The sequence below is a fragment of the Corticium candelabrum genome, chromosome 20, assembly GCF_963422355.1.
Source record: "Corticium candelabrum chromosome 20, ooCorCand1.1, whole genome shotgun sequence".
In the NCBI taxonomy this organism is placed as follows: domain Eukaryota; kingdom Metazoa; phylum Porifera; class Homoscleromorpha; order Homosclerophorida; family Plakinidae; genus Corticium; species Corticium candelabrum.
In genome coordinates, this window is record NC_085104.1 from 2,898,097 (window position 1) to 2,923,224 (window position 25,128).

Below are 25,128 nucleotides of genomic sequence, written 5' to 3' on the forward strand. Positions count from 1 at the left end.
GGAACCATAACCGGGTGTAACTTACACTAAGAGACATACAGTAGACTCTAGCCAGTCTCTTCCCGCAGCTGCCGTTCCCTGTATGTCACTTTGAAGTAGAGACAGACTGGTACTGGACCACCAGCTGGCACGCAATGTGCAATAATGGCAACCAATTAGTGACGTGAGTAGGCAGTCCGGTACCAGTCTGTCTCTGCCGAGGATCGACAAACGGTATGAGACGATAAGTGCACACAACACAACCAACTCTCTCTATTCTCTCGTAACACAATGCAAGTAGCCTACTACCCAGACTACTCCCGCCTCGTCTCTGTTCACAGCTACTAATATCAATAACACATCACTAGGTGTCAACTAATCAGCAGACGTTACACGAGGGTAGAGTGAGACAAAGGCATACATGCAGCGTCTAGCGCCAACGGAAATACAGACTCCAGTCCAGACTCCTAGATATCGTATTCGGTAGAATATTAGACTCGTGACCATGCAGTCTTGCCGCTCTTTCATCATTCCCTGATACTGCTGGGGATGGAACATTCGGGGATTACGAAAGAGTGGCGAGACTGGCAACGAGTCTAGTAGAATATATATAACCATACAGACTCAGAGAGAACGAGAGTTAGACTACTAGCCATCATTGATGCTCTAGCATGCTATTGTGACCCCGAGGCTACTGTCAGTCTGCTAAAGCAAGAACAACAAGAGAAAACGGAACAGGGAATTAATTTCTTGAAATTTTCTGGAGTCAAAGGAAAGTCCAAGTTTGGCTATGTTGCCATGGTAACAAAAAATCTGTTAATACAAGACATATACATGAGTAGACAGTGTTAGGATAATTAGTGGTCACATGACACATACTGAATACTACTGAGAGAGCAGAGTGTAAGTACAGAGTGTAGTAGTGAATCCACTGTATACAAATACAGAATAGAAGCACGACACAAACAGTTTCTTAGAATTAAAAATTTCAACAGACTGATAAACACTAGAAGCGTCGGGAAACACATAAAAAATCATGTCCATTCTTTACCACTAGTGGATTAATGTCGATGGAGAATTCGTAAGTTTTCGCCGGATCAATCATGATACGCGAAGATACCGAATCACATCTGCAATAATCTAGAATAAACGTAACGTCTTAAAGCCACTAGTTTATGACTATAGATAATTCTCATACATTTCTCTGCGTACGTATTCTCTTTTTGCTCACACTTGGCAGCGAGATCAGTATCACCCTTTCGCTCAGCTTGTAGCTCGGCCTGGAATTTTTGCCAATCAGATGTGTCGTTAACATTCCATCTCTGCACGAGTTTCCTAGTGCCAAAAGCCTAAGCAAGTACCACACAATGATTAATACACCATACACCAAGAACAATTATTAACTATTAATTAATTAATTAATTAATTAATTAAAGATTACTGAAATCTATAATTCACCCTATAAACTTGTCATGTTTGCGGTTCCGCCTAGTTCAAGATGTTCCCTTTTGTTCTAGAAGAACTGAGAGCAAACATCTAGGATGGTGGCATTGTGCTCGTATCTGCGTATGCCCGTATTTGTCTATGCCCGTACGTGCTTATGCCCGTATGTGACCATGCCGGTATCTGACCGCCTGACGTCACGAAGACCGAGTGATCTTACCATTTTGAACAAGCGAGACTACAAGTACGTTGTTGACTATGGAAGAAAAGTGTGTTTCGAGATGTATTATGGCGATTTTTGAAACGGGTGCCCGACTCGAAGGCTATGCCATGTGTAACTAACATGCATCATGATGTAGACATGGTACGCTAGTAGCTACGAGTACATCAACACATCACAAACCAACGTCTCCTTCTTTAGACTTTTTTTTTAGCAAAAAACGCGCATTGCTGCGCACTCACTCAGCAATTGAAATCGCTGCGTCGAACCTTGCAGTATCCGGGAAGTACAAAAGCCTGGCTAGCAATGAAACCCAATTTGGGACCCGTTTGAAAAATTGCTCCAGTACATCTTGAAACACGCCCACGTATTGGTTACTGAATCCTAGAATCAACAACGTACCCGTAGTCTCTTCTTCAGAATGACTAACATGGATAGGTCTATGACCAACAAACGACCATGCCCGCCATCTTAGAATAATCCAAGGAATTTATGAATGCGTTTGCTTCGCTTTTGTTCTGGAGATAATGGTCGAGTAAAATAATTATTCTAGATGTTGGTGTCTTAAACTTTAGTTTATGACTTAAAAGCGAACTCCATACCTGACAAAGAAAAATGACTAGAAACCAAACGACACAGAGCCTTCTCATCATCGTCGAGCTGTAAGCGCGGACTGTTGATTGGATTGTGAGAAATGTTATTGTGTTCTAGCTATACGCCTTGCCGTGCAACATTATGTAGTCTCCTCCTCCAGCGGCAACTCATTACTCTCAACATGCATGAACGATACCCTCTTACCAGCGGATTATTGAGTGACATGATGACTCACTCAATTAGCCGACGTGTGGAATACCTAGCCATGTATCCGGCACGTCACTCCGAGCGACCTCCGCCTGTTTTCGTTTTGTTCTACTTTTGCAGTTGTATGAGTTTTGTTAGTTGTTTGTTTCTTCAGTTGTTGAGAGGACAAAAAGCCGGAGTCGACGAATGCTACTGTAGAGTTTCACTGCTGTCGAGAAAGACACGGTGGCAACAACGAAACGCCATGCAAAGAAAAGGCTGTGACGACAACGTGCGAAACGTCACTATCCGTTTCCGGTAAGTAGTGCATTCCGACTACAAAACAAATGTTGTCTGATTTCTAACCGGCATGTTGCCTTTCAGATGACTACATATGCTTTCTTGTATTTCCTCAAGCTGGCATTTTAGAATCTCATTGACTTACAGTAGGCTTTCTGCTTCGTCCTGTTTCCTACACATGTTTAGCACGAAATTATCGATTGGAGTGTCACATGATTTTCTAGGAACTTGCGAGATTCTCCGAGGCTCGTGCAATGAAGGCACGAGCGAGATCGCACCATATCTTTGAAACACCAAGTAATGTAATGTATCGACGCCATGCATGCACTTTGAAGACCAATTCCACTTCCAACATTTGTCAAGCAAGTGTTAGATGGAAGAAATGCTTGTAAGCTGCTCTTTGCACCGGCAGCAGCTGTGTGACCACACCTATTTCCGAATAGAAGTTTAGCGTCTACTGGTACAGCTCCACGAATGTCCTTGCTAGACAAGTCTCTAGCAACGTTAAACAACGTCAGGTCTGGCCAAGAGAGATGAGACAAGTTAGAATTTTAGTCTTCGATTTGATGGGGTAAGCTATACGAACATGTGCAGTGCTATTTGTGCTGTTGCAAAGACACTGATAACAATACCAAAGTTATGGCACGTGCTACAAACGCTAATCGTGCCAGCTTTTACTGTTTCATGATTGCACAGACTACAAACACGAACGAAAGGTTTACTGCTACTCGAGAGAAAACCGAAGAACATGATGGACGTCTGACTGTTCTTGTCTATGGCTGTAGATCAAAGTCTACGACCTGAGGGTAAGCAAAGTAAGTCTTTCCTGCGTTGTCTCCATCGCCATAGCAAGTGCCGAACCTCAGCTGAGCATACTTAGAATTAAGTGGCCATTGCCAGCTTACTCCGTTGCTGTAATATTTGGGAATGTCGTTAGGATCAGTTGTGGCTGGAAGTACAAATCCATTCCATCGTGTCCACGTTTCTGTATCATTTTCAGTTCTTTTGAAGTATGGTTTGTCTGTGCCTTTGACATTAAGAATATTGAATGCTACGTCATAGACTTGAAAGCCAAGGAAGTTGTTTAGATCTGTGCCTGTACTCAGCAAAAAGATACTAAATTCATATGTATTGTTAGGATCAATCGGAAATTGACGTGTGATGCCCCACGGATAGTAACAATCTTGACCTTGCTTTGTGCTTCTTGCTATACGAGTGTGTTTACCTATGTCGACATTACATAGTATCATCTATAGTTAGCTAGATAATTGCACCATGTCTACATATCATGCTGTGTGTGTGTGTGTATGTGTGTGTGTGTGTGTGTGTGTGTGTGTGTGTGTGTGTGTGTGTGTGTGTGTGTGTGTGTGTGTGTGTGTGTGTGTTTTGTGAATGCTGCAATCCCTGTCGCCTTACCGTTTACAAATGCCATCCCACTATAGTTTGCCATAGCTGACCAGACTCGAGAATCCGTTATGTCAAACATCCTCATATTTGGATGACGACGATCAGGAAACAGAATTGACAATGGCTGTTCAATTTCTCTAAGCGTGGGAAACCAAAACCACGTCTCTCCTGCAGGGTATGGTGGATGTCTGCGTGCTCGATTTGGCACAAGACGTCCAGTGCCGTTATAACACGATCCAAATCGTAAAGAAACATAACTAGCATTAGTTGGCCATAGCCATTCTTTTCCATTAGTCATGTGGTTTTGAACATCAGGTTGACCATCACTGTCAGTGTCTGGATTTTGACGAGGAAGAATATATGCTCTCCATTTATCCCACTTATGACTATGATTATCAGAGTTTATGAAGTATGGTAGACTCCAGCTACCCTCTATTTTGTCTCGATTGTTGTCATAAACAAAGAAGCCAAAATAGCTCCTCATAGTCATCCCCTAAAGTATACATAAGAGTATTCTATGTGTGTTAGCTTGAAATGTTAAGACTTAGAGTAATAAAAACAAAAAGCAGACACACAACGAAATACACAAATTTAGCACTGTGAGACACACACAAAATTTATTCCCGTGCATAACAAAATATATAATAATAATAATAATAATAATAATAATAATAATAATAATAATACAAAGTCAGGCAAATTCCTATCTGTGAGAGACAATGCCTTCCAAGGATCTTTGTGAACAGTGGAACCCTGAAGCTTATTGGTGATCTTAACACAATCATCAGTTCGTTAAAGGATGAACCAGATATGAGTGAAATCAGTTACCTGGTATACTCTGCTGCTTCGCTAGTGTCCAAAAGGCGGGGCTTAAAGACGACAAAGTCAACCAATTCTCAAACACCGACATGGAGACGAAGGCTGGATATGGAGATTCTCACACTTCGACGTGCGATCTCACTGTTGCTGGAGGTTAGAAAGGGTTCATCGGGCATTCGTATGTTACATGAACTCCGACGTCTTCGGCATCGGTTGGGCATTTCCTGTTCGGAGAGTTGTGAGGTCTCCATCAATCGATTGAAAATGGAACTTAAGTCCAAGGTCGAGCGGACCAGGAGGCTGGAGAAGAATCGTAAGAGACTTCGCCAGAATGGTTTGTTTCAACGAGATGCTGGACGGTTTTACAGAGAGCTGGATAAGCAGACTATCCGGGTCACTTCCCCGCCATCCGAGTCTGAGATCGAACAGTATTGGGGTGGTATCCTAGAAACTGAGGTACATCACAATGAGTCTGCCTTCTGGCTGAGACGTCAAACCGATGACGAGACGCACCGGAAAGATGAGCAGCAGTGGTTACCTATCTCAGACAATGAGATCACATCGTGTCTCAAAAGGATGGGGAACTGGAAGTCTCCTGGTCCAGACAAGGTTTATGGTTTCTGGGTCAAGCGTATCACGTGTCTTCACACTGATCTGACTCGTAACTACAACCTGCTGGTTCAGAATCCGGACTCTGTACCCGACTGGTTGTCTCAAGGAATAACTACTCTGATTCCTAAGAATGACAAGACTGACCAGGCCAAAAATTACCGGCCTATCACGTGTCTGTCTGTCTTCTATAAGACCCTCACCTCAGTCATCAGGCAGAGGATTGCAGGGCATTTGGATCAGAGAAACCTCATGGCTCCGGAGCAGAAAGGTTGTCGACAGGGATCTTTTGGTGCAAAGGATCAGCTGTTGATCAACAAGCTGCTTACCGAAGACTGTAGGACCAGGCACAAGAGCTTGAGCATGGCTTGGGTGGACTACCAGAAAGCCTATGACAGCGTGCCACACAGTTGGTTGCTCCAATGCCTTCAGCTGCATAAGATCAGTCCAGTCTTGTGCGGGTTCCTGTCACGTGTGATGAAGAGTTGGAGGACATCGATGGTGCTTTCTTGCGGGAATAGTACTATCAAGACAAGGCTTATGCAGATCAGGAGGGGTATTTTCCAAGGTGACTCACTTTCTCCACTTCTCTTCTGTATGGCTCTCAATCCTCTGAGCAAGGAGCTGAACAGAACCGGTTACGGCTACCGGATGACCACTGGGCATGGTGAGACTGCCAAACGTCAGCTTATCAGTCATCTACTTTACATGGATGATCTGAAGCTGTATGGCAGAAACTCTGATCAGTTGGACGGGTTGTTGCACACGGTTCGTACCTTCTCTGATGACATCCAGATGAAGTTTGGTCTGGACAAATGTGCTGTTGCACACTTTGTCAACGGCAGACTATCTGGACACAACTGTGGAGTGACGGTAGGAAAAACGGACACCATCAACTGTCTGGAACCGGGTCAAGTCTACAAGTACTTGGGTGTAGATGAGAGTAACGGTATTCAGCACAGCATGATGCGGGAGAGACTCCGTCGCGAGTACTTGCGCAGAGTGAAGGTGGTTCTCCGGACTGAGTTGTATGGTCGGAACAAGATTCTAGCCATCAATGGGTTTGCACTACCGGTTCTCACTTACGGTTTTGGCGTCATTCATTGGGGGTGCACGGACCTGCAGCAGCTCGATCGACGGACCAGAAAGCTTCTCTCTATGCACGGTGTCCACCATCCTGCTGCAGACGTTGACCGACTGTACGCTCCTTGCAGTGATGGGGGTAGGGGGTTACAACAGATTGAGTCGACATATCAATCTTGTATTGTAAGGCTGAGCTGTTACCTTGCTGACAGTTCTGATCCTTTCATGCAGATGATACGGGAGTGTGACTCTGGAAAATCTTTACACTCGATCAAGCGCATGGCTTGTCGGTTTACTGCACAGCTGCGGAGGAGTCTTGCTTTGGACGACAAGTCGCAGAACTTACACAGGAATGCATCCATCTCGGTTGAAGGTGGCTTTGAGCAAGCGCCTAAAACAGATGCGAGACATTACCGCACGTGTTGCAGTTCTCTTCGTGTGCGATCCTGGAGCGGGAAGCCTATGCACGGGCAGTATCGTCGTCTCACTGAGCAACCGCCTGTGGACATGAAAGAGACCTACGGATGGCTAAAGGCAGCGAATCTTCCTGCTGCAACTGAGGGACTGGTTGTTGCTGCTCAAGACCAAGCTCTTCGGACTCGGTACTATGAGCGCAAGATTCTACATCGTGATGTCAGTCCTACTTGCCGCATGTGCAGTGTAGGCCTGGAGACAGTCGACCACATTGTGGCAGGCTGTAGTGCTTTGGCACCGACGGACTACACTGATCGACACAATCAGGTGGCATCCATCATTCACTGGGACGTTTGTCGCCATTTTGGGGTTCCAGTGGAGAGCAGATGGTACCGGCATCATCCTGATAGGCTTGTGGAGACGGATGACATTACTATGATGTGGGATACCACCATCCCCACTGCCAGGAAGATCAAAGCCAATCGTCCAGACATCTGTCTCAGAAATAGGAAGACAAACACTTGTCTTCTTATTGATATCAGCTGTCCTGCTGATGGCAACATTGGCAAGAAACATGCTGAGAAGTTGGCGAAGTACAGCGACTTGCGAGTGGAGATAAGCCGCATGTGGCATTGTCGAACACTGGTGGTTCCGGTGGTCTTGGGAGCTTTGGGCACAGTGCACGCAGGTATTGCACGGTGGCTGGACATTATTCCAGGTCATCACAACCTGCAGCACTTACAGAAAACAGTGCTTCTGGGATCTACTCGGATCCTTCGTAAAGTCATGTCTTCTTTCTAGACAGCCGTGATGGTCTAAGTACTTCTGAAGCAGGGTTTGCTTCCGGTACTTGTAATAGACTTTACAAACCAGACTGATCTGGTTGAGCACGACAGTATCCTTGTCAGTATTGCATATCCACTCGACAGTACATGCAGAGAAAAGTGCGCAGTAACCTAACCCTTGCAGTAATCATCAAGCTAACCTCAAACAATTTAAATCAATAATTTACTAGGACTGAACAGATTTAGTAAAAATTTGAATGCCATTGCGTCTGCAATTACCCGTATATACCATTTGCAGACCGTATAACTAATTAGATAATTCATAGGAAAGGTTAGTTCGACAAGAACAGAGTGGAACAGACTGCTGATGAACCGCCTCTAGATCAGCATCTGCATACTCTCTCTCTACATCACATTTCTTGGATAACCATTCCTACCCGCCTTCGTTTTGTCACACATTCCTTTAGCTAGGAACTTGCGCATGAAGTAAAGTATATCCATAATCAAAAGTATGAAGATGTGCTTGTTGAGAGAGTCTCCGTCGAACTCACGTTTAGCTAGCTAAGCTACGTGCGTTTTCTCACTCCCTACGTGTGAATGAACTACATACACTTTCATTTCCGGTACTAGCACCACCATTATTCACCCTTCTTTTAGTTACACGGAAGGGTGAAACTCATGCATTCTATTAATACTAGGTCTAGCAAACTATGACACTATGTCTACATATCATGCTGTGTGCTTGTGTGTGCTTGTGTGTGTGTGTGTGTGTGTGTGTGTGTGTGTGTGTGTGTGTGTGTGTGTGTGTGTGTGTGTGTGTGTGTGTGTGTGTGTGTGTGTGTGTGTGTGTGTATGTGTGTGTGTGTGTTATCATTAGACCTTCAACATCTCTATTTCAGTCATTGACACAGGCGACATAGGCGGGTCCGCAATCTGACAATGACTTGTATAGGCTCCTCATGCAGTGTCATGCTCCTCGGTATTAGAGCATGACAACTGCTAAGCAGCTTCATAAAATATAAATTTCAACAGACTGGTAAGGTGCTTTACGCTAGAAACACTCGCAAACACAAACAGAGAAAAAAGCATATTCGTTTCTTACCGATGCATTGATATAAATGGAGAACTCATAGGTCTTCTTTGGATCAATCATGATGAGCGACGATATCGAATCACAATCGCAGTATTCTAGAAGTTATTTAGCATTACAGCCACTAGTTTATCATTTAAGCGAACAAATTCTCATTTATACCTTCGTCTGCATATGTATTCTCTTTTTGCGTACACCTGGCAGCACCATCCAAGACATCGGCCTCCAATTTTTGCCAATCAGACATCGTTTCAAAATCCCATCTCTGCAAGAGTCTCTTACCGCCAAAAGCCTACTCAAGTACTACACGATGATTATAGATACACAGAGGACAATTAGTGTAAGAGCTAGTTAGAAGAATTCCGTACCTGACAAAGCAAAACGGTAGCAAAACAAACGATATAAAGCTTCTTCATCATCGAGTAACAGCTGAAAGCAACAAAATGTGATGAATGATAGGGTGGTGTGTTCTAGCTCTTACAATCCAACCTTGTGCAGCCTCTCTTAATTGTCTCCTCCTTTAACAGCAACACATTATTGTCAATGTAGATGATACCCTCTTAGCACCGGCTTTATTGAGTGGCACGAATGACTGGTCAGACAATCAATAAACAGCAAATAGCCTGCTAACCGACGTGTCGTATCACCATGTGACCTACACAAGTCTGCGTTCTCGTTTTGTTCTCTTCTTGCAGTTGCACATGCTACGTTATTGTGTGTATATATACTCAGTTGTTGAGAAAGCGACACCTATAGCATTTACTGCTCTCAAGAATCTAATTAGGAGACCATGCAAGTAGCTAGGAACAAAAGACCGTGCAAACAGAACGCTGTGAAGCACTAAAGTGCTAAATCCTTGGTTACTATAGCTTTGAGGGTACGGAACATGCAACTGTTGCACAATATCTGCAGCCGCGACGGCAAGTTCGTCTCACATGGTTGATTACCGTGTGTGATTACACGTCGAGATCACATGACCAGAAACAATTAATTAAGTTTCCCGCCGGTCCGACGCTGTTCAAGCACAGTTTGGCTGTATTCATTAGCGATGGCTCTGTTTCCGGTAGGGGGATCGAGACACTGCCTGCTAAAGATCCCGTCACATATTTGCAAATCAGCACTGTATGTATCAAAGAAGAAATGAACTATGACACACAAAACAGACGCATGGCACTAACTTTGGGCAGAATCCGCGAAACAGTAAAGCACCTGTGTTGGTTTTGAAACGACTTAATTACTAAGAACAATTGACAACATCCACTCTCGTGACAATTATACCGCCCACATCCCTCTTTCGACCCACCCACATCCGATTTCTTTGGGCCACAAGACTCGTATGGAACCGGAAGCTCCGCTTCGTGTTAGTGGAGCGGCACTAAAGTGCTAAAATCTCGGCTGCTATAGCTTTGAGGTTACAGAACATCCAACTGCTGCATCTAGCCGCGTTAGACCTTCGCTATTTTGTGGTAGCCTAACGCGCCTGATCACACGTCAAGATCTCATGACCGGAAACAAAGCACCTACTATACCTTCGCGTCAGTTCGTGGCCATTCAAGCACCGTTGATTAGCGATCACTCTGTTTCCTGTAGAGGGAGGCACCGCTTACTAATTCTAGATCCGGTCGCGTATTTGATTACTACGCCAATTGGCGGCATCCGCTTTCGTGACTTAGTACCGCCCAGATCCCTCGCATGGTCGAATTGCAACCTATAGTACCGTACCAGAGGCGCATGCGCGCTTGAGCTATTAATAATTAAGACACAAACGAGACCGCTGTCATAGGTATTAGTTATTACATGGGTATATAGCTGCTGTTTTTGGCATTTACTGACCCGAGGCCTCACGGAAGATTAACAACGAGATAACTGACAGACCAGAGTCGAGGTTCGATTATCGAGGTGATAAGCCCTGAGGCCGAGGTGTCGATAATGCCATAAACACCACATACCCATGTAATATGTAATTTATTGTATGGGCGTGGTCTTACATCAACTTTCAATAACAAGGTTGTGATTGTTAGATACCAGTGGCTGTGTAGTTTTGAACTGTAGCCCGCGTAGCTAGCTTGCATCATAACTTCAGCAGAACTAGTTGTTCCTGGCCAAGCTGACGACAGCGATGACGATTTCCAACCGAAGAAGAAACGGAGGTTTGAAGATGCCACGAATGACTCTACTCTAGCAGAGTACAGCAAACCGTACGTCCCGCGCAATACCAAACTTTTGACCACATGGGCTACATCTGTCCTCATGAATGGTTTAATTAACTCTCTCACAAGAATGGAAGAAGGATCGTCATCTCCAGAAGACATCCTAACTTCCAAAGACGGTGCACTAGTCAACAAATGACTGAGTCTGTTCGTGGTATAAGCGAGGAAGGTTCAAATTGCATTGTTGCATTCTACATGCGCAACAAGCAATAAATAATTTGTTTGTGCTTGTAACCTTGCTGACTTAAATAGTAGATGTAATATTTGTTATGTGGCTGCCCTCAGTGCGTTGTGTTATGTTTGATAACTAATGCCTTGTGAAAGTTTGTATAAGGGAAAGATGTTAATAGATTAAATGGAGTTTAGTGTATTGTATTCAACTTTGATGTTTACTCTAAAATATGCCCAAAGTACATTTTGTTGTTATGACGGTGGGTGGATTATCGGTATATTCTACCTCCACGTGACCTGTATACAAGCGCTGTAACTGGCTCATATTACGAATCCGACCACGCCCATACAATAAGGAATGTGACATCCTCTGTTTGTTGCATCCCCTAGCCGTATTCAGTAGGAAATTTTATTTTCTGGAGTCATATTCTCTGAGGGTCTGAGGCACCTTTTGGAAAATTTGGTATCCCAAACCGATTATGAATTCGGCTGACCAACTACAGGTGCACTTCCAAAAGCTAGTTGTACGACGTTAACTAGAGGATCATGTACCACCATGCATGCAAGAGAGTGCACGAACATACGGTGATTTCATTGTTTCTATTACAAAACAGCGATTAACCCGGCCATGACACAGTTAACTTCTGGTTCAAGATGAATCTAGCTAGTGCGGTCTATCTGGATTGTCTCTCACCTGGGAGTCACTATTGTCAATTAGTTCTACCATTCTAAGATTACAAGTGTAGCCGAACCGAAAGAAGCATATTACACGGCCTGAACTGTACAGCAAGTTTGGTTGAAAGAAGTGACGTTACGTCTGCCGGCTGTGTATAGGCCGTATGCTGATCTTTGCGTCACCATTCAGGTTCCTTATTTTATTTATTTTATTTATTTATTTATGTATTATTTATTTATCTATTTTTATTCATTGTTATTTATGTATATGATGTCTGCATGGTATTACAATGACATCACCATGAGGTCACTCTGCATGTTGCAGTGGCACATGACCGTATGTCGTCGCCGCGCTACGACTCATTGTAAGCACATGGGTAGTTCGTCAGCCGACTGATCGATTAGCTACATAATGCATGCATTGCGACCAAACGCACCTATCTAGAGCCATGCATAGCACTGCACAGGTGGTCAATTGTATACATGCATGTAGCTTGAATTAGACAATGTAAACGTTGAATTGCCCTTTTGTTCGACAGCAGAGGGGAGGCGTTGTTGACTATTGTGTAGTATTTGATATTGCATTTGCTGTACGTATAGCTCTGTAGACCATGATGTAGCAAGCCTGAAGTTCGACCAACCACGAATGAGGGAGTATCTCTACACATGTTTGCATCAGAAGAAAATGACAGGTTTTCCGCAAACCAAACAACTGTTAGACGCACTTCTAGACTTCGCCGTACCTATACATACCTAGAAATTTTTGGCAATTGTTTGATGCCTAGAAAACGCATGTGTAATGATATCGTGCCTGTCAAAACTGTGAGGACTGCTTTCACGTTGGTTGTCTCTTCAACATCTACCACAACGAAGTGACTAATTGTGCACTGTAACAACTGCTTGTAAGAACACTGTGGCTATAAGCTAGACGGTACAGAGTAACTTGCTTTAGCAAAGTTAATTAAATGGACGTTTTCAGTCGAAATTAGAAAATCAACACGCGATTTTTAACATGTTTATTTGTTAGAAATTATAACAAAAACCCAGTTTATAAACTGAGATTTACAATGTCTCATTTTTAGATATGCGAAATTCTCATAACATATATTACACGGCTCGTGGCATGCCAAATGCTCTAGAAAATACGGCTCGTGGGATGTCAAATTCTTTAGGAAGTACGGCTCAGGGATTCCAAATTTCCTAGAAAATACGGTTTGGGGGATACCAAACTTCCTAGGTTGCCAAATTCTCTAGTATATACGGTTCGAGGATGCAACCCCCCCGGAAGGGATCTCTAGTGAATATGGCTCGGGAGATGACAAATTTCCTATGATACCGGAACATAATATTTGAAACACCCAGTAATATGATCAACGTCATGCAGTTTGAGGAAATGACCAATTCCACTTCCAACACTCTTCACTCAAAAGTCAAATTAAAGAAACAAGTGTTATTACCAATGTACAGAAAACATGCAGCACAATGTGTGAAAACACTGTTAGCAAAAGAAAGCAGGGAAACTATCCATTTATTGGATTGTGTTGTACGAAACATTTTCGAAGAGAAGACTTCTATCATTTTCTTGGCTGGTCTTTGCATTGGCGGCAGCAGCGTGATCACAACTATTTCCGGAATATAATTTTATTTCTTCTGAAACCGCCCACGAGTGTCTCTGCTACAAATGTAGTTCTGCTACTAATATGCATCAACGAAAAACTTTAGAAAACTCCGGAATGGCTGAGAAGAGAATGAAACTAGTTATAATTGTGGTCTTTAATTTGATAGCATGTATAAAAGCTATCCGTCCATGTGCAATGATACAACTACTTGTACTGTTGCTAAAACACAATACCAAGTCATGACACGTGCTACAAAAGCTAATTGTGCTAACTTTCATTTTTCCATCATAGCACAAACTACAAACACAAACGAAACGGTTTACTGCTGTTCGAGAAAGACAGACAAGCATGATAGACGTTTAATGTTTCTGTCTATGGCTGTAGATCAAAGTCTACAACCTGAGGGTAAGCAAAGTAAGTCTCTCCTTTGTAGTCTCCATCACCGTAACAAGTGCCAAACCTCAGCTGGGCATACATAGAATTAGGTGGCCATTGCCAGCTTACACCGTTGCTGTAATAAGAGGGAATGTCGTTTGGATCAGTTGTTGCTGGAACTACAAATCCGTTCCACCGTGTTCACATTTGTGGATCATTTTCGGTTCTTTTGAAGTATGGTTTGTCTGTGCCGTTGACATTAAGGATATTGAATGCCACGTCATAGACTTGAAAGCCAAGGAAGTTGTTCAGATCTTTGCCTGTACTCAACAACCAGATACTGAATTCGTATGTATTGTTGGGATCAATCGGAAATTGGCGTGTAATGCCCCACGGATAGTAACAATATTGATATTGCTCTGTGGCTCTTGCTATACGAGTGTGTTTGCCTACGTCGACATTACAGAATAGTATTATCTTTAGTTAGTTAGATAATTACACGATGTCTACATACCATGCTGTGTGTGTATGTGTGCATGTGTGTGTGTGTGTGTGTGTGTGTGTGTGTGTGTGTGTGTGTGTGTGTGTGTGTGTGTTTGTGTGTGTGTGCCGCGCGCGTGTGCGTGTGTTGCAATCTCTGTCGCCTTACCGTTTACAAATGCTATCCCACTGTAGTCTGCCCTACTTGACCAGTCTTGAAAATTTGATATGTTAAACATTCTCATATTTGGATGACGGGGATCAGAAAACAGAATTGACAATGGCTGTTCAATTTCTATAACCATGGAAAACCAAAACCACGTCTCTCCTGCAGCGTCTGTGAAATGTCTGCGTGCTCGATTTGGCACAAGACGGCCAGTGCCGTAATGACAGGATCCAATCGTAAAGCAACATAACTAGCATTAGTTGGCCATATCCAGTCTTTTCCATTAGTCATATAGTTTTGGGTATCAGGTTGACCATCACTGTCAGTGTCTGGAATGTGACGAGGAAGAATATATGCTCTCCATCGATCCCACGACTCATAATCACGATAATCATATGAGTTTCTGAAATACGGCCTACTCCAGCTACCCTCTATTTTGTTCCCGTTGTTGTCATAAACAAAGAAGCCAAAGTAGTTTATCATAATTCTTCCCTAAAGCACATGTAAAGTATTTTACGGACCTTAATTATTTTGAAACGTATATCTTAACTTTACAGAATAAAACAAAATGCATGCGAACAAGCGAAAATACACACATTCAACGCGGAGCGTGTATATTTGCATTGTAGTGTGGAACTCAGTTTTATACGGTTTTGTGATAATTACATATGTCCAGGCAGTCTGGCATAATTGATGTTGCAGACGGACAGACAGATCAGAATTTATAGATAAAGATACAAAACATTATAAATGGCTATACAAATCAGCAAAAAGCAAACAAACAAGTAGATTGTTAAATACGGTACCAAATTAAGGGTGGCATAACTGTTGTGTTGGGGTTAGATGAACAGTGTTAGATAGGTTATAAGGGGAACTTGTTATACGGGGTTACGTTAGTTAGAGCTAGACACGTGTACGGTAGTTCTGTTATAAGTTGTAATCCACAATATTGGCAAGGATGGCGTAGTTGGCACTCCACCCGCCTCCACCGCTCTTACAGACACCCGAAGAGCCGTCGGTTCTCTGGAAACATTGGTTGGGGGCGTTATACGTCATAGCGGCTGGAATCGTCGACGAGCTAAGGGGCAGGTAGTCCGCGATTGCGTGTGCTGCTCATACGCTGCCTTGATCTCGAAGGGCAGAGAGTTATGGGCACGGCCAGATCGGTGGCCTCCTATGAGGAACTACGTACGCTGTTGACTTGACTCAGGAGTTCGGACGTCGTATAAAATGCCATGGTGGAACATTTTCATTTCCGGCAAAGAGCTCAACTTTCGGGAGAGTCAGTTCGACAGTATGTTTTCACTCTTTGTACGTTGGTGGCAACATGCAAGTTTGGAGACTCGACGAATGAAATGATCCGAGATCAGCTGATTGAGAAACCGACACTTTCCTAGATTCGAAACCGGTTGCTTATGGAGGTGGAGAGCCTTACGTTGAGAGACCGCATTAGCCTTGGCTATGCAAGTAGAGGACGCCCGGCATGATTCAGAGATGATGCAGACGTTGGCGTCAGAGAAGCTGTTATCGGCAGAAAACCACCTAGTCAGACAGAGCTCTGTCACATGTAAGTCAGAAGCAGTGCCCAAGTACAATCAAACACACATCGTCCTAGCTATTTACACTATCAGAGTTTTGGCTCAACTTCTCAGAAGTGTGGGAACAGCGGTTTTCCACTGCATAAGAGTTTCACCTGCCATGCAAGGGCAGAAATGAAGGAATGCGGCCAGATGGTCTATTATGCAAGATGTTGTAGGTCAAGTACTTCGACAGGCGTTCAGAGCGTAACATAAGAAGACTCTCTTCTTTAGTTTGAACCGGTTTTATTGAATGTTGTCAAGGAATCGATATCCGGCAGTGTAGCTTACAAGAGATGTGATTGCCAGCTGGGCAAGACAACAGTTTCCATGGTGATTGATCTTTGTGCTAAGGCTTCAGTGCTGTCGACAGCAACATATTTTTAAGGTCTATCTAGTTTTCGACTGCACCCACCAGATCGCCGTTTACTTGGATATAGAAGATCGCCAATTCCTCCTCTTGGCATGATTTTTTTGTTTTTCTATGTGGTTAAGGCCGGTACGGACATCATCGGTCTGGATCTTTTTTAAGCCCTGGGACTCCCAATTTGTGTGGGCCAACTAGTGAAACGACGTCAAGCACAGAAGAAATTTAGTGCGGTACAGACCCTGCAAGATGATAATCAATGGGGTGGTCATTAAGAGAGCAAGTGATCTACATTACTTTTGTGACTAGTGATGGCACGGTATTTCCAGAATCGTACTCTGCTGAATCCTTCTGCAGTACCAGTACTGCAGTTACTGCGGAGATTACCATTGGTGATAAGGACAACGTAGCAGCTGGGTTACACCGATGGGAGGAAGCTGGTGTTATCGAGAAAATAGATTCATTACCATAGCTCTAACACAGTTGTAGTTCGCAAGAATTCGGGTGGAATTAGGTTGTTTGGACTTACGTGCGGTTAACAAGGCGGTTATACCGGGAAGACACGCATTACCAACAGCGAAGACATGACAGCGAAGTTCCACGGGTCCACCGTGTTCTCCAAGCTTGATTTGAAACAACGATATTTGCCTATGGCAGAAAATTCTCATTACAGCTTTTGTGACTCACGTAAGAGTTTTTAGTTCCGACCAAGCCATTCGGGCTATCATCAGCGCCGAGAACTTTCAAACAATTATGACGTCGGTTTCTGCCGGGATACCAGGAGTAGCCATTTACATGGACGATATCGTCGTCCACGGTCCTAATAGGAAAATACACGATGAGCGTTTAGATCAAGTTTTTCAGAGACTAGCACGTCAACAGTTGACGGTGAACAACGAGAGATGTCTGCTAGGAGTGGCAGAAATCCGGTTTGTTGGTCATTACATATTGAGTAAGGGCATATCGCCCAGTTACCATCCAAAGTGGAGGCCATTCTCCGCTTACCACCACCGGAGTCGGTTTCAGATCTGAGTACCTTTCTGGGCATGACGGATTACAATCTGCGTTTCTTGCAAGACTATGCGAGAACAAGTGAGCCACTTTGCTGCTTTCTCAAGAAGGGTGCACCATGGGCGTGGTCGAGAGAGTGCCAATCTGTCTTTCATCAACTCAAGCAACACATTACGTCAGCGTCGATTCTTGTCCATTTTTATCAAAACCTACTGCACTCGTTACATGTGATGTTTCAGCGACGGCTATTGGGGCAGTGTTGTCAAAGAAGAAAAAAAGAAGTGGAGCGCCCTATAGCATTTGCGGCCAGGGCACTCTCTTCGGCAGAAGAAGTACTCGGCCCGGGAAAGAGAGGTACTCCCATGTGTGTGGGCGTGACGAAGTAGCACTTGTTTTTATATGGACGGCGGTTTCGACTACAAACTGACAACCAGGCACTTCTTTCTCTCCTTTCCACAGCCCATTACGGCTTCATCGTTGACGGGGAGACTGTGTAGATATTTATTTGGAATGGAGTATACGCCAGGTCACTACAACCAGGTAGCAGATTTGTTGTTACGCTTTCCAGCAGCAGTAGAGAAACAGATTCTGGAACTATTAGAAAATGAGAAGTGTGTCCTGATGTCAGAGGAGTGAAGCCCGGGAATAACGAACGGCAGAACTAGTAGAAGTGGCTTCTCAAGAAGACGAGCAGCTGGCACAAGTCTTGCCGTATGCGCGAAAAAGATCGCCATCTCAACCACCGCCATCTCAACCATCGTCATCTTCGGGCATACTGGCAGCCAGAGGAGAGTATGCACCTTTGGGCCCAGAGTCTAGCTGTGTAAGGCGTGGAGCAAGAGTGATAGTCCCAGGAGCACTGCGGAGACGTGTCCTGGAATTAGCCCATAAAGGCCTTTTGGGTATTGTGCGTAAAAAGCAACGATGTAGAGATTTTTGTGGTACCGGCTTTGCATCGACAAGTTGAACAGCTTGTGACAAACTGCAAACAATGCATCGTAAGCGGAAATTTATGCCATCCGAGAGTAGCTCCTATTCAACTGACACATGGCAAAGGGACCGTGACTTGTCAAATCGATATTGTTGGGGAATTAGTTATAGCACCACTAAAGCACAGGTTTCTCATAGTCGTGCACGATCTTTACTCGAAATGGTCGGAAATTTGCTTAACCGCGCAGGTACGGGTATTGGATTTGATTTCCTTCCTGGAAGATCTATTCGTCCGATGGGTTTTGCCGATTTTATCTAACTCACCAATATAGTGGACCTAAATTCAGATCTTACGTGTTCGAGCAATGGCTTAAGGGTCACGGAGTTTGGCACGTTACCACTACCCTGTATACTATCCACAGAGTAATGCGGGTGTGGAGAAGTTTAACCGGTAATTAGCAAGGCTTAAAGGCACAACTGACAAGAGAAAAATCTATGGTTGACGCACTGAGGCGTATACTAGTTCATTACAGAACGATGGCTCACTCAGTCGCAGGAAAATCTTCAGAAGAGCTGATGGTGGAACGTAAGTTACGACAACCGTTGTTGAAGTTACTACCGCCATACTGAAAGGAGGATTCAAAGCAGAGTCGATCAACAGACAAACAGGAAGAGAAGAACAGGCACGAAAAGCGGAACAGCGTCAGCAGCGAACGAAGCAGTATAAAGATCGTAGGCGTAAAGCTCAACCATCTCAGTTTCAGCCTGGTAGTTGGGTTAGGATTAAGCAACCTGTTTCTGGGACACAAATTGATTGGCGTTTTAAAAATGCCACCTCAGGTGCTGAGAAGAACAGGTTCTGATACCTACTTGCTGAGTGAAGGAGAAAGTGGCATGCAAACCGACTTGTCAAAGCACAGCAAAGAGGGAATGACAAAGACGTGGAAATGGGTTACGAGAATGGCAATTTTCAAAGGCAGCTTATTATGGAAGAGACTACTGATCAGGAAGACATCAGACAATCAGGCCAAGTAAAAATTATACAAAAAAATTAAGGCTACCAGTAGTGTTAGGAAGTCTTAGAATATCAGGTCTCAACCACGTTGGTTAGAGGACTATGATATATCAGACTTAACCTGAGAAGGAAAGAAAATTTTGTGTTGATGTTACATAAGTGGTATTAGATAGGTTATACGGGAAACTTGTTTATACAGTGTTACGTTTGTTACAGCTAGACACGTGTACGGTAGTTCTGTTATAAGTTGTAATACACAATAATGACTAACTCACACTGTGTTGCAATTTTCTGCAACGGTGAGCTAGTTATGGCACCCTCAATTTGGTACAGTATTGAACCATCCACACTTTTTTGTTTGTTTTTTGCTAATTTGTGTAGCCATTCCTGCTAACATACATTTAGTTAGTCCACTTTTTGCATAAACTGTACTCGGTGAATACAGTTTACAGGGTGCCTCAGAATAAACCCAAACTACAAAGAATGAGCATTTTCATTAGCGGAGTGAAACCAGTGTGTTAGACGTTGCTCCGAGGACTTCAAACTAGCGTACGTATAGTCGGTGCTCCGTGATGCCGATAAATCTAATTACACAAGCTAGCATCATATCGGACCCTCTCGCGCCGTTGTGTCCCGTTCCCGTATAACACCACAACGCCGGAGAGGGTCTGGGATCATACCACCTACCGCTTATGCTACTACATGATCAAATTAGCTCGTAGGTCACCAAGCCTCTGGCTACTAATAGGATTAGTATAATAGTTATTCTCATGTGTCACAGGGAATGTCTTGCAACAGACTCGACCTTCCATTCGTACTCTACTTGATTCCTTTCAATGTTGTTATCATGTCTTTACGCAAGCTCTACGTATTGGCCAACTCTCTGGGAAAGAGGATTTCTCTCCAAGAGACTCTAGAGCGGAAGTTATAGTTAAAATCGTGTTTGACGGCACGCACTGCCAAGCTTCAGATGTTTCCGAATCGTACACAAGTTTTCCGATTCGTATTGTTCTCGTAGCCTAGCACAGTAATAGAGCGGCGCCTAGTGCATCCTATTATATACCAAGTTACGTATTGCTGATCGAATCACATTGGACCTCATAACACTCAGCTTCAGATACCGTGAATCGAGCTTAGGATCGTGTGAATAAATCTTATTTCATGCAGCAAAATGAATCCCTTCCCATGCAGCTACAGGAACGAAATGTAAACAATGAATGTATGCAATCGGATATCAAAGCTAGCATAACTTTGATGGAAGGATAGCTTCATAATTAACTAAGAGCATGAAAGTGTTGACTTTGGTGACGTGGGGTGACACTAGGTGAAGAAAGTAGACGGTATGATTCCAGACCCTCTCCGGCGTAGTCGTGTTACACGGGAAACGAACACGACGGCGCGAGAGGGTCTGGTACGAGGCTAACACAAGCCGTCAGATGCTAGCCTAGGAAAGTCTAACTGACATCTTTTGAGAGCATTTGAAGTGTGCTTTCGTCAGTTGCACTCAGTTTCAAGTTCATGTCTTGGACAATTTGTAGCCGCTGAGAGCATTTTCTTAGATAGGCCTTCCGCGCGCGCAGCAGAGAGATTAGACGTGGTTCCTTGCCTTCGTTGTCTTATGATAGCCGTATTTTCGAACCAATCGCAAACGAAAATTAGCTTCTTCCCAGGATAGTTTGCAAATAATAAACGTAACCAGTTTAATCAGAGAAACCGTGCGGAATTAAGGAGAAAACTCTTCTGAAGAAAGCTAGTCAGACGAAATTGCGGTCTCATTAACTAATACAAATACATTTAAAATAACAAGAGGTTGAAACTTTGCACACATGCATCGAGAAGAAAAGAAGAAGACTTTAGTAATGCTTTATTGGTTTTTTGTGTGCTTCTGAGCCAAGATAGACAGATGGAGTAAACGAGCTTATCCATTGACACCCTAGACATTCCTAGACACAGTGACTAGTCGTCACTATCAATAGTAGAAATATTGCTGATGAACCGCCTCTAGATGAGCATCTGCAGGCATATACACTCACTGTACGTAACAGTTCTCGAATAGCAAATCTTTCAATTCGTTTTGTCCCCTAGATTCCACTTTCTATGTGTAGAGACTCTCACGTGAGGCACAGTATACATGTACCACAATGAGATTTGCGTGTTGTGGTCAAAGACGTTGGGCCCGCGTCTAGGCAATGACAGATTCAGAATTTCTTGACGGGGGAGTACAAAACCGAGTTGTGGGTGTGTCTGGTACAATGAGAATGCGCACTTGCAGGTATTTTAGATAGGTAAAGACGTTTTATAGGGGCACGTGCCCATGGGCCTCGCCTGTATCCGCTTATGACGTGCGTTTTCTCACACCCTAATTGCATGCGTACGAGGTACATCTCATACACTCTCTTTATCTGGTAGCAGCACCTCTATTCTTTGTCCTTCTTTTCACATTTGCACAAACGGTGCATGAAAATGCTTGTATTATTAATAGATCTTCAACGTTTAAGTTCCACACGCATGCAGTCATTGGCACAAACGGAGTTGATAGGCGGGTTCTGTGCATTTCCCAATAATCGGCTTCAGCTAGCCGATAAACGGTTTATTGCGTTACCGTAGTTGCAGACGCAGGTTTGTAACACCTTTTTGGCTGTTTTCTACTACGCTGTTCAAAGCCGTGTGTGTGAAGACAATCATGACAATCAAAGACTGACGCTGGCCACGTCCACTACAAATGCGCGTTGCTGTACGCGAGTTTTGCATGTTTTGCAGCTGCTATATTAGGCTTGGCAAACTCGTGTACAGGATGCAACCCGCATTGGAAGTGGGCGTGACCAGCATGTGCGTTTGATCGTCATTGTCTTTACACACAGGCTTCGTACGGCTTCATATACTATGAAACACTAAACAAATGTTACAAATTTGTGTCTGCAACAACCGGTAACGTAGGAGACCGTCTATATTGGCAGGAACCCAATGGAAGAAATCGGCCGGAGCGCCAATGAAAACGAAGGCCAATTGTAGGGTTTTAGCTAAATGCATCTGACGATAACCTGTAGGCTACACATGCAATGGAATTTGCCTACCTGCTTGCCACTAGTTTTCTTCTTCTTTGTATTAAAGCATGACAACTGATTTAGTATAAATTTCCACAGACTGATCCGCTACAAGCGTCAGTAAATACGAACAGAACAAACGTATGCGTTCCTTACCGATGAATGGATGAAAATGGAGAATTCATAGGTCTTCATTGGATCAATCATGATGAGCGACGATATCGAATCACAATCGCAATAGTCTAGAATTAGAATTAACGTCTTACAGCTTTAACTCATCATCTAAGAAACAATTTCATACCTAACTCTTCAAATGTATTTTCTTTCTGTGTACAGCGAGCATCGTAAAAGGACGCATCAGCCTCCAGTTTTTGCCAATCAGACATGTTTGCAAAATCCCATCCCTTCAACAGGTTCTTACCGCCAAAAGTCTACTCAAGCTTAACACATTGAGTCTAGATACACATAGAACCACTGTGTAAGAAAAGAGTTCTATACCTGACAAAGAAAAACAGTAGCAAAGCCAATGACATAAACCTTCCTCATCGTCGTGCAAATAACAGCTGTGAGCAAGAGATTGCGAGAAATGAAAGAGCTGTATGTGTCATAGAGCTTACATGCAGTGGCACTGTGTGCAGCCTCTCTTGTTATCTAAGTCTCCGCCTCTAACAGCAACACCTTATTGTCAATCTACACGATACTCTCTTAGCGCCGGCTTGTATAGTGACGGTCAATCAATAAACAGCAAATAGCCGGCTAAACGACGTTACATCACGTCACGTGACCCACCAAGCCTGCTTTTCCGTTAATTAGTTCTCTTCTTGGAGTTGCACACGTCTCGCTATTGTGTATTCAGTGGTTGAGAGCATTCAAGCGACAGCTGGAGTCGCCAAAAACTACAACCCTTCTATGGTTACTGTTGTCAGACCGTGCTAGGAACAACGAAACAAAGTGCCTGTAAATATTAAGTACGAAAACGTCACTACGTTTCCGGAAACTAACAGAGTGGCTAGAAAAATTGTCCGATTTAAAAAATGCAGTTGACCGGTACGTATGTAACTATACAGTTTCTCGTATTTCTCACCCGTTTTAGATTTTTATCAACATACTGTAGGCATTCTATTTTGTCCTCTCCTATTCTGTTTCGTTATCATGTTTAGCAAGAATTGATTAGATTAGAGTGTCATATACTTTTCGTGAAAACATGAGAAACACTTCACTATGCAGATAAAATGCTCCGGTAGTAAACACAAAGCCGGTCACACCCACCCACCCACCCACACACACACCCACACACCCACACACAGACACAAACACAGACACAGACACACAGACACAGACACAGACACACACAGACACACACACACACACACACACACACACACACACACACACACGCACGCACACACACACGCACGCACGCACGCACGGACATACATATACACACTTGCGCGCGCACACACGCACATACGCACACACACACACACACACACACACACACACACACACACACACACACACACACACACACACACACTCACACACACTTCTCTACGGCTTTTCATTACACAACAATGTGATTACGACTTCCGTTCAGCAGTTGTTTATAACTTGTCTTGGTGATCACGTTCATGTGCAGAGTTGAATTCTAACGACATACTCGACGACAGATATTGCAAACTTCATTTGCAGCTGCAGTCAAGTTTTCTGGTGTATACACACAAACACACACACACACACACACACACACACACACACACACACACACACACATTTGGACAATTAAATGGCCGGACAAATTGATGTTAGCCCTTCGTCGTCATTCGACGTCGACCTTAAAGGGGAAGTCCAACAAAAATGAACTTAACTTTTATGAGTAGATCTTACCAAGATCAATCGATCGTATACGTTACTCCGTTATCTTCGCTTTGTAAACGAGAACGGGCGATGTTACTGTGACGTACAACGCCCACGCGCCTGTTCCTCGCTTCCTGTCGATTAAGCTCCGCCCACTGCGAACGAATTAATGTGTTTACGGATGACTGCTACGGATATATCGAGAATGCCGAATATGAATGCAAAGATATTTTAAAGATCTGCCTTCTTGCCGTCAGTGGTTCCTTTCTAGAGCAAAATGGTGTCGGTAGAGCTGTTTTCCCGCCAGACTTTGAAGCAGAATTCCTCAATACCACGGCTTACCTAGAGAACACGCTTGTGCTTGAGTTTTTGTTTATCTTTGTTCTTTTAATATCCGAAGAGAAACTTTCAGCGCGCCGTCTGACCTGTGCAACAGAGGATGATCCTATTTTGACATCCGGGATTGTAACAAACTACCAATCAGCGGCAAAAGAAAGTGAGCAGACAGGATGTGAAAATAGGAACGTCCTCTGTAGCACACGCCAGACGGCGAGCTGAACCTTTCTCTTCGGATATTAAAAGAACAAGGATAAACAAATACTCAAGCACAAGCGCGTTCTCTAGGTAAGCCGTGGTATTGAGGAATTCTGCTTTAAAGTCTGGCAGGAAAACAGCTCTACCGACACCATTTTACTTTAGAGA

The 25,128-nt window shown here is 43.7% G+C and overlaps 3 protein-coding genes and 1 long non-coding RNA gene across 6 annotated transcripts in view; 1 reads left to right on the plus strand and 3 right to left on the minus strand.

Moving 5' to 3' along the window:
* Window positions 1-2,343, minus strand: part of LOC134195722 (uncharacterized) — a 5,357-nt gene extending 3,014 nt beyond the window's left edge. The window contains exons 1-3 of the mRNA XM_062664801.1: window positions 2,245-2,343; window positions 1,178-1,328; window positions 1,031-1,119 (exon numbers count right to left, since the gene is read on the minus strand). Of these exons, the coding sequence (XP_062520785.1) occupies window positions 1,031-1,119; window positions 1,178-1,328; window positions 2,245-2,295 (291 nt within the window). The 5' untranslated portion in view covers window positions 2,296-2,343. The remainder of the gene's footprint in view (window positions 1-1,030; window positions 1,120-1,177; window positions 1,329-2,244) is intronic.
* Window positions 1,574-2,938, plus strand: LOC134195723 (uncharacterized). The gene is made up of 3 exons (XR_009972413.1): window positions 1,574-1,666; window positions 2,598-2,740; window positions 2,807-2,938. It is a non-coding gene; the product is annotated as an uncharacterized LOC134195723 (long non-coding RNA).
* Window positions 2,939-3,271: 333 nt separating this feature from the next.
* Window positions 3,272-12,037, minus strand: LOC134196086 (uncharacterized). Its single transcript, XM_062665168.1, has 7 exons — window positions 12,005-12,037; window positions 9,419-9,447; window positions 9,298-9,358; window positions 9,092-9,221; window positions 8,942-9,027; window positions 4,139-4,622; window positions 3,272-3,947 (listed from the first exon to the last, which is right to left on the minus strand). The coding sequence occupies exons 1-7, from the start codon at window positions 12,035-12,037 to the stop codon at window positions 3,496-3,498; spliced, it is 1,275 nt and encodes a 424-aa protein (XP_062521152.1). The 3' UTR covers window positions 3,272-3,495.
* Window positions 12,038-13,733: 1,696 nt separating this feature from the next.
* On the minus strand, window positions 13,734-23,822 carry LOC134195671 (uncharacterized). Of its 3 annotated transcripts, XM_062664736.1 has the most exons (6): window positions 23,187-23,822; window positions 23,068-23,132; window positions 22,871-23,000; window positions 22,726-22,811; window positions 14,629-15,117; window positions 13,734-14,428 (listed from the first exon to the last, which is right to left on the minus strand). In XM_062664736.1, exons 2-5 carry the CDS (start codon window positions 23,113-23,115, stop codon window positions 14,755-14,757), a joined length of 627 nt encoding a protein of 208 aa, XP_062520720.1. In that variant the 5' UTR covers window positions 23,116-23,132; window positions 23,187-23,822; the 3' UTR covers window positions 13,734-14,428; window positions 14,629-14,754. The 3 variants fall into 3 exon arrangements, with proteins under 3 accessions (XP_062520720.1, XP_062520719.1, XP_062520721.1); XM_062664735.1 differs by having other exon boundaries at window positions 23,068-23,822; XM_062664737.1 differs by having other exon boundaries at window positions 22,871-23,009; window positions 23,068-23,822.
* Window positions 23,823-25,128: the final 1,306 nt, after the last annotated feature.